At 40.1% G+C, this 17,330-nt stretch overlaps 1 protein-coding gene across 1 annotated transcript; it reads right to left on the bottom strand.

The window, feature by feature from the left end:
* Window positions 1-4,341: 4,341 nt before the first annotated feature.
* Window positions 4,342-13,495, bottom strand: ccn2b (cellular communication network factor 2b). The gene is made up of 5 exons (XM_067611703.1): window positions 13,328-13,495; window positions 10,767-10,983; window positions 9,334-9,585; window positions 7,892-8,148; window positions 4,342-6,835 (listed from the first exon to the last, which is right to left on the bottom strand). Exons 1-5 carry the CDS (start codon window positions 13,379-13,381, stop codon window positions 6,530-6,532), a joined length of 1,086 nt encoding a protein of 361 aa, XP_067467804.1. The 5' UTR covers window positions 13,382-13,495; the 3' UTR covers window positions 4,342-6,529.
* Between the last annotated feature and the right edge of the window lie 3,835 nt (window positions 13,496-17,330).

The following is a 17,330-nucleotide window of genomic DNA, read 5'->3' as shown; positions in this document are numbered from 1 at the left end:
TGCACCCAGGTTGCACAGGGTTCCATTGATGGAAAACATGTCATCATTAAAGTCCCTGCTAACACTCAGTCAGCAGCTTCAAATCTGAGGCCATGGTGCTCTGCTGCAAAAAGATGGACTGCTCCCTCTGGATTGGGAGTGTGTTGCTGCCCCAAGTGAAGGAGTTCAAGTATCTCAGGGGTGGATTGGTGCAGCATCAGCAGTAATGCGGGTGTTGTGCTGGACCGTTGTGGTGAAGAAAGAGCTGAGTCAGAAGGCAAAGCTCTCAATTTACCAGTCGGTCTATGACCTCACTTATGGTCATGAGCTTTGGGTAGTGACTGAATGAATGAGAACGAGGATAAGGCGACCGAAATGAGTTTCCTCCGGAGAGTGTCTGGGCTCAGCCTTAGAGATAGGGTGAGGAGCTCGGACATCCAGAGGGAGCTTGTGGTAGAGCCACTGCTCCTTTGAAAGGAACCAGGTGAAATGGTTTGGGCACCTGGTTTGGATGCCTCCTGGATGCCTCCCTTTGAGGGTGTTCAGGGCACATTCAACTGGAAGGAGACCCCGGGGCAGACCCAGAACACGCTGGAGGGATTACATATCTCTCCTGGCCTGGGAACGGCTTGGGATCCCGCAGGAGGAGCTGGAAGGTGTTGCCATGGAGAAGGATGTCTGGGTGGATGGATGGATAGATGCATGGATGGATTGATGGATGGATGGATGGATGGATAGAGGCATGGTCTGAATAACTTGTTGCTGCAAGGGGCTGCTGTTGCACTGTGCTGCTCTGTCTTCTCTGTCTGTGCGCTATCAGTGGTGTCTTTTTCGCACCACAATGTTATCAATTATAAATTTGTTTTTCACTGAGTGAGAAAATGGAAGTGTGGTGTGAGAGTGAGTGAAAGGTGTCAACTGCGTGAATATCATAGTCAATGCATGAGAGTTGGCAGCCCTGCAGATGTTAGTGTCCTACCAAACGTTGATCATCTGGGTCCACTCCCCTTTGAATGTTTGGGAGACAAAGCCTTCCCCCTGTGAAAGGAACTTTTTCATCCCAATCCTGGTCGAGGCCTGTCATCTGATTGGAGGGTTGTAGAGAGTGCCTTTGGCATTATGGCATCTCAATTCCAGGTGTACCACAGAGTATTGGACCTTGACCGAAGCCACTTAGACAAAGTTGTGGCACCATAGTCCTCCACAACCTTCTCAGGTGGGAAAACTGAGATGTGGTACCAGTCCATACTCCGTGGACAGACCACAGGGTGCTCTCCATCCAGCAGGTAGGCTTTGCAGCAACACTGCATCCCAGGAGGTACCAGGCTGAATGTACAGGGAGTATTTCTCTTCCCCAAGTGGTGCTGTGGAATGGCAACATGCCCACATCTAACTTTGCAGCTTTTTGCAAAATACCCACTACAAGTTGTATCAAGAACAAAACCTCTCCTATTGCTGTGACTTTGATGTGATGAAGAGGCTTGGGTGGCTCAGTGACCACGCTACAACACAACACACACTGCACCTTAAATGATGTAGTAAAATGAATTGTCTACACATTTTGCCCTCACTTGTTATGTGTATAGGATATTGTTTAAAAAAGTGATCTGTATAATTATTGATCCATACTGTATAACTGGCCTCATGCACAATTAGTAAGTTAGTATCAGTAAGTACGATAAATCATAATGAGTGACAAACAGAAACAAACACAGTAAAACCTTGTAAGATGGAATCAAATTTGTTATTTTGCTATGTCAAAATAAACCAAAAGGCAGATGCTGCTGGCACTAATGTTGTTACATTAATTACATCATTAGTTCCTCATCAACATAAAATTAAACAAAACCAGCAGCAGACATGAAGTCATGTTAACTTCAGGCAACATAAACTGAAATGCAAACCAACTAAAAACAGTCATTCTATAAATGTCTTTAAATTACCTAATAAAGGCGATGTTTTCTGTATGATACGTAACATTTTGATTTCCCGCCAGAAGACGTACTTTTGGACTGTCCCATACAATGTGGATGAAAGTGCCTAGTGTACCATAGGATGTCTTATCTGGGGTGTCATCACACACATTCTAAGGATGTGGAAGTGCAGATTTTAAAAATTGACTCATCAACTTTGCTTGGTAATTTAGGTGGGACTTTTAGCCTGTAACACACGCACACACACGCAAAAACATTTCCTTTATACCTGATCATGTGAAATTCATTTGGCAGAAATGTAGTTAAAGCCACTAATTCACCTTGAAATTTCAAAACAAAGAAGTATTTCTATTTAATAATAATATAGTAAGTGTAAGTAAATGTAAATAATAGTGTAAATAAGTGTAAATAATACATTGTTTCATTCTACCTATTTTTCTTTGGATGAAAAAAACCCTTTCATCACATAAAATGTGCAAAACTTTTCAAATGAGCTCTGTTTTATCCATGACTGAATCCATGTTGACTTACATTCCACAAATGACCAATGAAACATACCAATATACAGAAGCATTGATATTGGATGATTAGCAAAATCCTTGATTACATTCAATCACATTTTTTATGTTATTTTATACATGTCTGCACATGGCAGCTACAGTATGGTAAGGTCAGAGAGAGATCATGGTCACGATTAATAAAAAGGCAAATGTGTGCCTGTTTGTTACATGAAAATCTGATGTACTACATGCCATCCACCACCCAGACCTCGACACCCTCCACCTCACTTCCACACAACTTCCTGCATTACTATTGAATGTTGGCAAATTACAAGATGTGGAATTATCCAATATGGACTTAATTCCATGGATACTGGGCTGGGTGGTCAGAGCTAACAGCTATGCAGCCACTGATGAACCTATATATCATAACCATGCTGTTTAGAGTTGATAAGTCAACCTTACTGTAGGTCAGCGCCACATATCTGAATATAGAACAGTCATGTTTGATGGCGTCTAAGGCTGAATTAACCTCCTATGGGGCCCCAGGAAAAGGTTTGCTGTTGGGGCTCTATTTACCCCCACTATACATGGTAGTACACTAGAGCTGAAGAGATTAGTCAATTAGTGTATTGACAAAAAAAATAATCAGCACAATTTTGATAAATGATCAGTCATTTAAGTCATTTTTAAACAAAAATGCCAAAACTTCTCTAGTAGCAGTTTCTCAAAAGTGAATATTTATATGTATAATATATATATATATATAATACACTATATTACCCAGTTTGGGTCAATGTAGCACCAACACAATGGGTTAAAGTTACCCAGAAAACCACTCAAGACAAGGGTTTTTTTTGACCCAGTTTTAGTGTTATTTTTTATTTTACTGTTGGGTTATTTACCCAAACAAAACTTGTTATAATCTACGTTAGTCTTTTTAAGCTTACATGTCATGGTTGGTTATTGATTGTTAATAACTTCTGTATCTTCTGAATGTCATATGCCCATTGTACAAGAAACAATACATTTGTGACAGCTTTTAGCTAAAGCTTATTGTGTATAACACTGGGTCAAAATAACATATTGCTACTAGATAAAGTTTACCCAATGTTTTTGTTCAATTTGATATAACACAACTTTGCAACAAATGATCATGATATAAACTAAGACAATTAATGTTTTAAAACTAGAGTCCTAGACACAGAATCACAAGATGGAGACTGGAACTGCCAGAGTTCAGATTGTACTTCAGTGGTCCATATTTCAAAACTGATAAACACCTGTTATTAGAATTGTAGGCTATAACTCACAGATCAACTTCCCTGCTCAAAATCTCCCACCCTGTGTGAAATTTTTGATGAGAATGGATCATGGTCGTGTTAAATGACTGGCCATGCCACCACCAATCTGCTTTTAAACTGAGTGGCCATTCTTGTACACACAAGCTCCCTCTGTTCGTTTCATTCACTGGCTGGTGCACTGAGGTAAAACGTTCCAGCACATTGACATATGACTATTGTTTTAGTCTGTGATTGCGGTGTTCGCCACCAGATTATGTAATAATGCAGAAACTGCAGTAATGCAGGAACTGGCTAAGTGGATATTGTACTATGGTGGTGCAAATTTGCCACTTTTGTATTTTAAAATTCTGTATAAAATCTGAATAGTTTATGTTAGAAACATGAAATCCATCCCTACAAACTGAATGAGCTTTTCCTCCTGCATGTCTGAACAGCCAAACAGGAACCTGGCCTCTGTATCACTGCCTGCAGCTTTAATTCTTACATAACACATGAGTCTGCTGCTGTGCTGTTTCATCTAAAATTCACAGCTGCTGTTTTTGGAGCAGGATAACTGACAAGAACAAGCACAGCCAACTCCACACTTTCTATTTTCAGCCACAGGAACAAGATGCACATCCAGTGTATCTATAAAAATATACTTTGTTTATTGGAAAAGAGGCAATAGTGCAACAGACAAGAACTCACCAGTATCTTAGTCAGGTGGTTACAGTGAAAAAAACCAAAACAACACGATACAGTTATACAACTACAACACTGTGTTAAACAAGTTGCATAAATTATAGTACAAAACTGTACACAGTCTTACAGTATTTACACAAGGTATATTTGCCAAATGCCAAATTTGTCCATTCTTCTTTTTAAATAAACAGTAAATAATTGAAGAAACAGCAATTCCTTAGTCATGCTACATGTTTTTCTTTCCTCTGCTGGTCTTTAGACCATACTGTCAGGATAGAGAAATATGATGGACACTGAATGACTTATCAGTGGTCAAAAATTCACCTCCATAGTCTGAGGAGGCACATCAATGTCCAAATAAAAGACTAAAAGTATATCATATTAAAAAACACATCCCCAGGATTCTTGTGTTGTCATTACTCTCAGAAATATGTATTACATTTTCTAATCGCATAGTTAAACATTTCATGGCGATTTGTTTCCACTTGTACCTCAATTTGTCCACCAGTATCCTTGCAGCTGTCAAACTTTAAACAGATATTGCCATGTAGGTGACTTTACTGAGTCAGTTTACTGACTTTATGACTCTTCTCTACTTGTGCTACTGCCACAATGTGTTTTAGTCTTACTTTAATTATCTTCTGTTGGGGTTATCCTATAATTTTTTTAGACTTTAATCTCACAGTAATGTTTTTTTCATTATCTATTATCCTAATATCTCAAGATAAAAATAATGCTCATAATGCCAATACTGTAATGCATTGTAAAGTCCACTTTCTTTCACCTCTGTCATTTTTATAGGTACAGAGGTTCTGACCACCACATAACAACCATTTACATGTCAAATATACATTCAAATTAAATTCTTGACTCCCAACTACAAACTTAAAAAACAAAATCAGAAGTACCATTTGTCAACTGAAGAAGTGAAACATTTTGGATGTCACAATGAAAACAGTTTGAAGGCCATTATCTCTGGAATACAGACCTGAAGAAAGTCAGGAAAGACAGTTAGGGAAGTCAGTCTCATGAATTTTAAAAATAGTTAAGCATCTATAGAAGCAGCCCTGTCCACATGCTCAACATGTTGAATACTATGCAAAAGTCCCATGCAACATGGCCACAATGTATTTTGGTCTGACATATTTATCGCTGAGCATGGAAATTAATTCTTGATCTTTAGAAATAATATGTGTAACATAATCTAAGCTCAAACGTCCACTTATTATCTTTTAAGAGCTTTCAGCCACTTTTCATGCCCTTCTTCAACAAATGAAATTTGCTCAGTTGGGTCATGTAAGAGTGGGACTTCATTTACACAATATTCAACACCAGAGACCATCTTTGAACTGAGACAGGTGTTATGATCTTGCCCCATATACTGTTCAACCACCTGCTATCACATTACAGAAGGCTAGAAAGTGGACCTTTGAGCTTTGATTATTTGTTGCACATATTTATTGTTGCCCCTTTGTGATACATTTCTCTGTATAATTAATGAACTAGATTTTGGGGCTCTCTTTGGGTCTGGGGTACTAACACCAAAATTAGGTACAAGGGTGGGTTTATCTTTTGATTTGGAGATAAAACAAACTACATATGTGTTATAACATCTGATATGTGTCCTTACATTTCTTCGTCAGTGCGTCTGTCCACCAAAATGCATCTGTGTACCTTTACTGGCGGACTGGTCAGAAATTATGGGGACTTAGAGCTGCATTTTAACATCAACTAAACAAATATTAAACAAAAGGAAAGGAAAGATGTCTTGCTCTTCATCTCTTCTTTCAGTCTCTAAATTTGGCTGCTTTAGCTGTGAGCAGAAGCAACAGACAGCTGCTGATGAGTTCTTTCAGGTTTTACGGTTTCATGTGTTTGTGTGAGAATTGTTTCTCATCTCATAGCAACATGAAGTCTGGCTTGATAGCTACTCATCTTTTCAACTTCCTCTAAACCAAAAATACAACTAGAACATTCATTGTACTTAAAGGCTAGGTTAGATGAAAGGTCAGGCGTGCAGTGGTCAGGGTTGAGGGTAGAGTTGGGGGAGTGGTGGGGAATGGTGCAGTCAATGTAGAAGGTCCTCAGGAAGTCCTGATTCGGGTTTGTGTGTGTGTGCGTGATCCTCCCGTCACATGTTGTCGTCGTAGTCACCAATCATCCTCCGTGTGTTGGACGCCAGGAAGATGTCGTTATCTCGTGGACAGTCATAATGGCAGGAGCACGTCTTGATGAACATCATCTTCTTCCTGAAGACGTCTCCCTCCGGACAGCGGAACTCCACCTCTGCAGTGATGGTAGTGTGAGGCGTACAGCAGCGGTTATCAGTGCAGACGCCACAGAACTTTGGTTTGTATAGCCTGGTGCTAGAGCAGCCCGACAGCTCGAAGCGCATCCCCCGCTGGGCCTTTGGTGTCCGGACACATTTCTTTCCCTTCTGTGGGACAGAGATGATGATCAGTGAATGATGTGTCAGCATCATATATGTGCTGAGTGATATATAGTAACACTACATGACTCATTATTCTGATGCTTATCATTAATGTCCTGTGACAGCTGTGTTTATTTTTCAGATACTGCTGTCTGACACAACACAACTACTAAATCAATAGGATTCAGTCCATCCATTGTCTTGATTTTTCATTCAAAAACAAAAATGTCAACGTCATGGTGGTGCTAGATAAATAATCACTGGGTCACCAAAGTCATTAGGATTCATCCTCTGGGGACCACTAATGTCTGTAAAAATTTCACATCAATGCATCCGATATTTGTTGAGACATTCCAATTTGGACCAAAGTGGAGGACTGACCAACTTGCTGACATTGCTTCCCTAGAACCATAGCATGGTTAAAACACTACAAACAATATATCATATATACAGAGTTGTTTCAATGTTCATTTGGGCATCTGACTATTGTTTTAAGATGGACTTGAAAAAATGTGAACCTGTCCTTTAAAAATAAAATGGGACTTTCAGTGGGTGCGATCTGGAAAGTGCTTCTACTGTCTAAAAGCCAGCACACAAAGAGTCAGGAATAAGACCCAAACCATCAGGATTATGAACCTGCTAGGAATCCCCAACTGGGGACCACACACTACCCCTAGTCCCTCCAATACACATGTACTTATTTCTCTACATAGTATAAAGTTCCTCCTCTGTTAGCATGCAGTATGTGTAATGAATTAACTTGCAGATGATGAAGTTTGAGTTGTATATTATTCTGTTCAACAAAACATGTGAATAAACCCTTGTTTGGTATAGAACTTCATTTTTTAATTTATCCAAAACTTCCACAAGGAACCTGAACCCAGTGGGAAAAGTAACCGCTGGCTTTGGGTTTACAACAGAACAGCATCACTACAATACAGCAGACTACTGATCAGCTGCTTTGGAGCAGGTATAGGGTTCGGGACCTTGTTGAAGAGGCACCTGGGCAACAGCTGATGTGAAATATTTCATAAATATTTAGCTGTAGAGAAGTCCACTGACCTTGATATCTTTGTCCTGCTGGATGTTGCAGGGTCGGACCATGCAGATTCTGGTCTGCCTCTCCAGCTGGCAGTGCTGGTTGTCGTTGGTGATGCGGGACGAGACGGCCATGCCGCAAGTGGCTGAGCACTCACTCCACTCTGTAGTCTGGACTATGCAGTTATCTCTGGGACTCTCTGCTACTGGCTCATGTGGGGACACTTGTTTGAAGACCGAGACAGGATTTGAAGAGGGCAAGGGGTGAATCTGAGAAGCTCCTGTATGGAGTGGAGGGTCGTATTAGAGAAACTTTAACATGCAGATTAAACATCCAGATTTGCAAAACAAATGAGAGAAATATAGAATAAAAAATAATTGCTATCTACACACATCGGGTGATTTGGGGTCCTGATATTCTAGCATTATACCTGTTATATTACCTGTCATATGTTCATATACTACAATGTTTTTCTCTGGCTTTAAGTGTTTTCTTTTTGATAAGTGATAAAGGTGGCTTTACATTTGTTGCTGATAAATTCTATTTTCATACAGTGAATACATGTCAGTTAGTAAGCAACAATAATGATTATTTTCACTCACTCTTTACATCATCTATTAATCTGACAGTTGCTTTCTTGTTTCAATAGTTAATCATTTAGGATAAAATACTGTGAAAATGCCAATTATAAGCCTCAGGTGACATCCTCAAATGTCTTGTTTTGTTCGAGCAACAGTCCAAAACCCAAGCAGAAAATCTTCACATTAGAGGAACTGGCACTAGATCATTTTTTAATTTTTTTGCTTGGAAAATAAGTTAAAGGACTTCATTTTCTGATAATAAACTCATCTATTAATTGGCTAATCATTTCTGCTGTAATCTTAAAAGCTGAATAGAGAAGGTTAATTTCTGAACCACTTTAGATAAGGGCTGAATGTTTTCTGCTCTGATATGATTTAATCTTATAGATTTTATCTAAAAAGCTTGCTAACCGCAATGTCTGGTAAAAACAAATAATAAGTCTTGTTGCAAACACCTCAGATTTAGGGCTGCAACAATTATTTTCATTATAGATTCATCTGCAGATTATTTTCTCAATGATTTGATTGTTTGATTTGTAAAACACCATGTAACAGTGAAAAATGCCAATCGCAGTTTCCTACAGCCCAAGGTGATGTCATCAAGTGTCCATTAACTGGCCATTAACTGAATCATATACATATCCAACAAAAAACAAATATTTTTTGTATCCAGACAGATTCAGTGATTCCTGACCAAAAGTACCATAAGTAATAAAGTATGAGTATGAGTATAATATAAAGTATTCAAGGGTACATATGATCAAAATGCAATCAAACAGTCCAACAATAAAGGCTGGCACTCTAATGGTGATGATTTAATCTGAAGGAAAACAAAATCTAAGTAGAATCAAAGAAGATGTTGATGTGACACAGATGACACTGACCGGCCATCACTGACTGGTAGTGGTGGTCCTGAGGTGTCTGGTCACACACCCACTCCTCACAGCATTTTCCAGGGATGTGGATGCGTCGTGGGTACGGGCAGTCAGGGGAGGGCAGCCAGACATCACTGGCACATGTGGGCACACAGCCGATCTCTCCATTCATACACACGCAGTGGTGCTTACAGCTGGGCTGAAAGGACTCTCCACTGCGGTAGATCACTCCACCCAGATCACACGTCTGACCCTCCTGAGCTGTAGACACACAGCCGGCATAATACACTCTGACTGATTTTTAATGAGAAAATACAGAACAGGCTGCTATCTGAAGAGTAAAAGTACAGTATACAGAAGGTATACATAAATAATACAGTTAGCTCAATTATTTAAAATTGGCTGTTTATCTTTTCATCTTCTTTCCGGGTAAATAATTTAATTATTTGATAAAATAAAATAAAACTTGTGGACAAGTAAGTCAGTAGTAGATAATTCTGCAAAACCCCAAGTTATGTTGATGCAAATGTTTTTAAAATTCTCACTTTCTTCAGTATGTGTGCATAGCATTTAAAGTTAGGAGAGTATATATGGTAGCAGTTCAGCCCCAACTGACACTGACTGAAGTGAGTATATACAATCTATATGGCAGGTTAGGGAAAATCGGTGCTTATGGTTAATAAAACAGTAAACATCATTTGCAGGTCTGTGACGGAATGTGTGCCAGTAAAATTACAATTATCCAAAGATTCAAAAAGCATGTATCACATACCACACTATGGAGTATTACTGTCACTGATCATGTTTAACTGTCTAGTAAGTCCATTTTTACACACAATATGTGTTTTATTAGAAAAATCACCTGTATTAACATCACTTGCCAACATAAGCCTGTATGATTATAAGTACCATGTAAAAAAAGATTTATTGTGTATAGTTTTAATTCAAGACTGGTACATTTACTGTAGTTGAAACTGTTTTATACAGAGATCAGCACATGTTCAGTTGAAAAGCAATGACATGAGCTACTTTGTTGTTCAGGTATGAAATTACACATATCATACCTTGACACCTTTCCTTCTTATTATCATATCAGTGATATAGAGAACTTAAAATCATGTCAGGAAAACTAAGAATAAATAAAAGATCAAAGGTATGCTAAAAATAGAAAAGTGAATATTAGCGAATAAAGTAAATGACATTAGTGGAGCATGTATAGGATTATTGTGGCCTGTATGAGGATGGCCTTTTAAGTCTCTTTTTCTCTATTGCACTCCTGTGCTCTGCAGTTTCATATCATCTGGACCATCTAAATTACATTAGTATTATGAGAAATCACTTTTTGAATGTGAATGTTTCACTGGTATAAAGATGAATAAAGACGTTGCTTTTGTATGTAAACTGACACAGCGGTACTGTGTGTTTCAAGGAGGATGTGTTACCTATGCAAATGCCAGTCTCAGTGTCACTCAGCAGTGCGTAGTCACAATAGAGCTCCTTGTGGTGGTCGCAGGGCTCCAGCAGGGAGCAGGGCTCCCCCAGCTGCCTAGCACACACCTTACAGCAGCCACAGCCATCCAGGACCAGGCTGGTCCCCACCGGGCAGGGTGGGGGGTCTGCAGGGCAGGCACAGGACTGGGAGCAGTCCTGGGCCACTGTCTGCAACAAACACACATCACACATTCAAATTACATAAAAGAAGTTGCATCAGGATCAGGTATATATAATAAGAGAGCAAAATTTGTCAAATGTTGATTGACACCAGAGGCTGCTATGACCACAATGTACCAGACTGTCCTCACCAGAAAATCAACAGCATTAGTCATTTGTTCAAACGCTTGAATTGACTTTTGCTTAACCATTTGGGCTGTGCAAATAATAACTGCAGTCTCTGAAAAGCAAAGGTGAAAGTAGTGAGATGCTGTTATTGTGCTTCACAATCTCTTAGAAATGGGTGATATCTGACTTTGATGCCAGAGACTTTGGTTTGCATCCTATCTGCTATGATTCACAATCTTTCCCTCACTTTATCCAAGTTCAGTCAGAGACACTTAGGTTTAGGAGAACAAACCCCCCTTAATAAAAATACATGAACAACAGATGGTAGTTAAATCATGAATATCAAAAATAAAGGAGTTAAGGAGGAAGTTGGGGTGGTGGTAGGAGCTGTGGCAGCAAACCTGATAGCATGGGTTTATTAGCAGACTATAAGGGTCAGGTTATGGTATACCCTGTACACCTGTGTGAATATGATTGGATGTTACTAGTCAGCTGGTAGCCGAGCAGCTGATGAATGAGCCAGTGACTATAAGCATTTAGCAACATGCTAATCAGCCAATGCAAAGGTACTCTTCCTGGACAAATGCTATGCTATCAGTTTTTAACCACAACCACAATGTATTTCTAACCTTAAAGCTGCACTAATGGATCAAATGATTGTTTGTAACTCTGCAGTTCACCTCAGCTCTACTGAGATTTTTAGAATCCGCTCATTGTTTTAGATTTACAGCCCACATATTTACTGTTAAGTTCTCACTGCTCTCATCAAGCTGGTTTCAGGCAATGGCAGGCAGCTGTTTTCAGTGAAAAAGCTCTGATAAACCCACTGTACACTATCTGCCCAGCACCAGACAGCAGACACACACAGTTAAGAGAGTAGCTGGTGAACATAGTGGAGCATTTAGCAGCTAAAGAGCCAGATTTTTTTCTTTTTGAGGAGTTCACAAACACGACCCCAAATGAGTGCTAATGTTGTTCTGTGTCTGATGTATAAATAGGCAGCTGTCTGCTAACACACTAACAACTTGATGAGGCGATAACATGTCACAATGTTAACAAACACCATGCGTACAGCTTGTTGTGCTGCCCCCAAGTGGGCAAATGATCAAATAATGCAGTTTGAACATAGTTTTTCAGCATGCCCCAGGAGCCAACAAATTAAGACGCATGCCACATAACCTTAACCATAATCTGGCAGTGGAACTCTGTTGCCCCCCATCTCTCTCCCCCCTTGTTTCCTGTTATCTTGCCACAAAATAAAGGCATAAATACAACCCTCCCAAAAATATTTAAAAAAAACAAAGTCATTATTAAACCATAATCATGGACTTTCTCTAACCTTCCAGAACAACCCATATGATCATGTTCTGAACTGCCATTTATATGGTATGGCTGAATCAGCCTGCACCTCCTCACAGTTTTCATCACTTCTATGATTGGAGAGTAACTTAACACCAGGCTAAAGCAGTTTTTCACTGCCCTCTGCCCGCTTGAAAGTTTCAGGTCTGTTTCACCTCTGACCAGCATCATTGTTGGGTGCCCCCCATGACTCCATGCAGTCATGTGAATACATTTGTAATATGGGGGCTTGACCCTGGGGAGCAAATACAGTTCTGCCCGTGGGCCCCACAGTGATTTTGGCTGGCTCTGCACCAGAGCTCAATAAGGAAAACATATGAAAACAAAGCAAAACACTTACTGATGGCAAGTGTAATATTTACAATGCACCATAAAAAGTGAAATAAGTATCAATATCAATGTATTTGCCACATATAATGTGAGAGGTTACATGAGAATACACTCTGCATAGAGAGCAGATACTTTGTTATAGCATAGATACTGATGCCTTCATCAGTCAGGCTGTTGTTGTTTTGCTCTGGTTTAGTGATTCTGCAGAATGCCACAAGATGGCGACACCAGACTGTAATCACATGGAACGTGAACATTTTCCATGTTTTGTTTTCTTCCCACTGTAGTCAGACAGCACCAGACAGGGAGCAGGTTTGGCGGAAAACATGACAGCGGCAGATGGGAAATAGTGAGGAAAAATATTTTTGAGTATTAGCTGAAGGTTAGACTGTGACTGCCCAGGTTTAGCAGATCTTTCTGTTGTGTGTATGTGACTAAAATGCACAATCTGTTGCATATTTCCAAAGCAGCACAATATCACAAACTATTATGACTTCATTAATACAGAACATTTGTTTGTTAAAATAAAACTTACCGATGAGATCATAAGCAGAAGAAGAGAGAATGTGACTGAAGTTTCCACAGACATGTTTCTCGTCAGGCTGCAGTCCACTCAGTAGTGCTGGTTCCTGTGACAGGAGGCTTGGTCTTGTTGTTCTCCTTGCAGCAGACTGATGAGGCCTGGGAGGAGAAACTGGCTTAAATACCAGCCCAGTGGGTGTAGCCGGAGAAACCAGAGCCATGCCACTCTGCTCTGAGAGGTGAAAATATTCAAAAGGTCTTCTCCCAGAGACAGCCTCCTTAGTCACATCATGAGTTCATATGGGTGGGTGTGGACAAAATGCCAACCAACATAGGTTTTAACTAACAGCAACTATGTCCTGTCATTTAGGGATTTAATTCCAATTAGCAGCATGTGCCAGCTTCAGAATGCCTCTGACACCATAACATATGAGTATTTAAAGCTGTAACTCCACAGAGGACAAACAGTCTGGGTTGAATTTCAGGAATGTTGCTCACAGAATCCGAGAAATGATTTAATGTGGCAGAGGAGGTGAGCGTGGAAAATGAGGATGACATGTGCCAAACACTGACAAACTGCAGGACAGCAGTGGCCTGTGGAAGCTCAGAGGCAGGAACAGACAGACAGACACATAACAGCGCTGTCCTTAAATACCATAAAACGACTGTGACAGCGTCAGGAAGAACTGCCTCACAAAGCTGCGTTGATGGCAGGGCTGATGTTCACCAACCATTTGTTTCCAGGAACAGCACATTAAGATGCAGAACCCAGCGCTGCAAGAGAAACACAAAACCTGGAACCATGATGACAGAGTTAGTCTTTATGAAATGTCTGTTGTTGGTTGATATGGATAATCCAGAATGCTTTTCAGACTTGGACTCTGTAACATTGCTGGCTATATCTTTCTGTTATTGCTTTTTGGCTTTCACACCTGCTGTAGGTTTCCAATATGGAAAAGTTCCATGTTGAATGAGTTTAAACATAATAGGACAGTTACTGAAATAGCCGCAATGCTCATGCCTTTAAGCTGTAAATAATTAAATAAAATATTTATATAGCCCTATACAAAAACTATAAAAAGATTTTGTATAAATTGGGTCAAGTAAGCATCAATAAAATGACTTGAGATGGTATTTAAAGTGAAACTATGTCACTTTTAAAAATGCCAAAAGTAAATTATTTCTCATAAAAAACAAAAGTTGGATTTCTAAGCAATAAAAATAACCAATCCATTCTTTTATTTTGGCCGCTAAATCCTACTTTTTCTAAATTGGTCAGGTACAAACCTTGTCGGACCCTTGTAATCAAAGTTCTGATGTAAAAGCAGAGAAACCAATGACACACTCCATAGCAGTGGGTGGCGGTAGTGAGTCACTTAAGAAAACATAAGAAGAATTAAAGCTTCAAGCAGCAATGAACGGGCCCTCGCACCTCACACGTGTCTGAGGCAGCGGCAGCCATGGTATTGCCACTGGAGGTCGGTTGACATAGCTCTGAATTGACATGATAATCAGACACTGAGTGAATGGGTGAAATATTATTTCTCCTGTGCAGTACGTGGTGCTGGAGATGACCTATTGGAAATTGTGTATACATTTGATGAACTATGTCATTTAGGCTTCACTTCCTGTTGCCCATAGGCAATTCTACATAAGTGAAATATTAAACCTGGAGTGCAGAACTTTTACATATAAATGAACGTCTGTTACATTGAAGCCCTTGCCAAATGAGTTCACACAATGCTGATTAAGCCTATCACAGCACTATCTGTGATGAGCACCCAGAGACTTACGCCGGCTGAGTGGAGTAAGCACTAGGCTACAGTGTAGCCTATGACATAAGCATGTATTGACAGTGTTTTTGTAATTACTCTCACTGCCAGAAGGGGGAGACAAAAGTCCTGCACTCCAGCTTTAATGCAGCAATACATTTACCAGAGGGCAACTGACATGGATATACATTTTTATGAATATTGGACATTTCATGTAAGAGATAACTATCACTCCCTGTGGCCACTATGTGGCCACAGGGAGTGTGGCCACACACCCACTAATTATACATCATGTTGCTGTATATCATCACCATGTAAATTTCATGTAAATTGGATGATGCTTGTCACATAAGGCTGATTTCCTGTTGTCAGTAGGTGGTGATGTGACCATGACTCAATATTGACATATAGATGTGTTCAGGCTTGGACTTTTATCAAGCATGAGAAATTTGGGGCAGATTGGGCAATGCTAGCTTTTAGCAAATAATGCTACATAGCTGTTGCCACTGTTCAGCGAAAATAACAGTCTCGCTTTAAGGGCGTTTCAAACCTTTAGTTGGTTTGCTTTGGTCTGAATCAGTGCATGTGTTGGTAAATGTTGTGTTTCCCCTTGGTTTGGTTTCTTTTCACAACAAACAGTTCAAGTGAACCACAATGCATCACTAAAAGCCACTTACGAACATTCACTCCATTTATTGGTCAGATGGGTCTGGAGCAGGAGCAAGAATGTAGCTGCCCAAATATCAAGACAACAACGTATTTCATTGTTAGTACAGACAGGACCAAAATGAATTCTCCACCCAGCTGCTAACAACTGCTGATTTCATTCATTTGCATCTCAGCATGCAAAGCTCACCTGGTTACAGGAGCTGTTCAGCTCAAACTTGAAGAGTATGTCAGGTCAGATAAAAGTTGGCTCACATTCCCACCATAAACAAATCGTTCCAGAATTTGTTTGTGACCAGACCAAGACCACTTCCTCCACAGGGTCTCTATGTGGTTGTAAACAGCACAGGTTTGAAATCTCCCTGAAACATAGAGTTTGCTGACTTGTTCCCCAGAGGGGGCTTTTGCTGTCAGGACATGATGTTGTAATCCCACTACAAAAGGATTTTGACACTGCACACCACCATAGTGATGTCAGTGCTTAAGACCAGTGTCAGTACCTGTGTACTGGTCTTGGATGTGAATGTCCTCCAGGACCTTTCTCCTCTGACTCCTGGTCAATGACTGGTCAGCATCCACTGGGCGGGGGCCCAGTGGATGCTGACCAGAATAGAGGCTGTGAGTAGTTTTTGGCTGGTGTTCACAGACAGCTGATGTCTGTTTCTGCTGTTTATTCAATTTCAGGGTCCTTGCTGTTTCATCAATGTGCTTCCTACAGTTGTCACATGTGATGTCATAATGATGTCATACACCACTCCAGTCTTCCTTTGTAGTGGAAGGAGGGTTCCTCTGGTTAGATTTTCTAATGCTTCTGGGATGCTTCTGGGGGGTCCTTGTTGAGTTATCAGTGTCTGAGCTGGTCTTACATTAAAGTGGGATTCTCATAATCCACTCCTTGTAACTGTCGGCCCGGAGTGCCACATTGAATTGCTACAACTCCCTCTCTCTGTCCTCCCCCTCACTGACAAGATGTGGTGCTCTGTGTAGGAGGGTTCTCACCACTGATCTTTCTCACATGATGGAAACTCAGAAACCTACTGTTTCCATGGTCAAGAATTAATTTTCACACTGATGTTCAAGGTTCAGGTTATCATCATTATCCAATTACATTTACATTAAAATTACAATTATACAACGAGAAAAATGTTGAGTAGGATAAAAAAATAAGTTAAAAATACAGAATAAGTTAAAATGTGTTTTCAGGTTCTTTAAGTAAAAATATGAACACAAGCCTTCGGTTTGTATTGTAGTATTTTACACTGTGACATTGCTACTTTGATGTAAGAAAACACTTCCACCATTGACATGGTTGCAATTACTGTCATAAAAATAGAGAAGGAATTGTAGGATTTAGATAAGTATGAAAGCAGCGAGTCCTTGTTATGTGCATCAGCAGACTGCTGCCCTGCTACAATAACCACATCATTACATGTTATTTGTCTCTGCTCTGCTGCCACAAACATTACATGACACCTCTATACTGACTACAGACTATTAGCTGCCATGCCCAGACACATGACATGATGCCTGCTGAATGACGTACAGTACATCAAGCTGGCATAGCAGCACTCATATGTG

The sequence above is a fragment of the Thunnus thynnus genome, chromosome 15 (assembly GCF_963924715.1).
Source record: "Thunnus thynnus chromosome 15, fThuThy2.1, whole genome shotgun sequence".
Taxonomy (NCBI): Eukaryota; Metazoa; Chordata; class Actinopteri; order Scombriformes; family Scombridae; genus Thunnus; species Thunnus thynnus.
This window is presented reverse-complemented; position numbering and strand designations above follow the sequence as displayed.

Excerpts from the sequence above, each read along its gene's own strand:
- ccn2b (XM_067611703.1), bottom strand. The coding sequence starts at position 13,381 with ATGTCTGTGGAAACTTCAGTCACATTCTCTCTTCTTCTGCTTATGATC. Across the intron at positions 9,586-10,766 it reads TGAGACTGGCATTTGCATAG|CTCAGGAGGGTCAGACGTGT; the intron begins GTAACACATCCT and ends GTGTGTCTACAG. Across the intron at positions 6,836-7,891 it reads AGCAGGACAAAGATATCAAG|AAGGGAAAGAAATGTGTCCG; the intron begins GTCAGTGGACTT and ends TCTGTCCCACAG.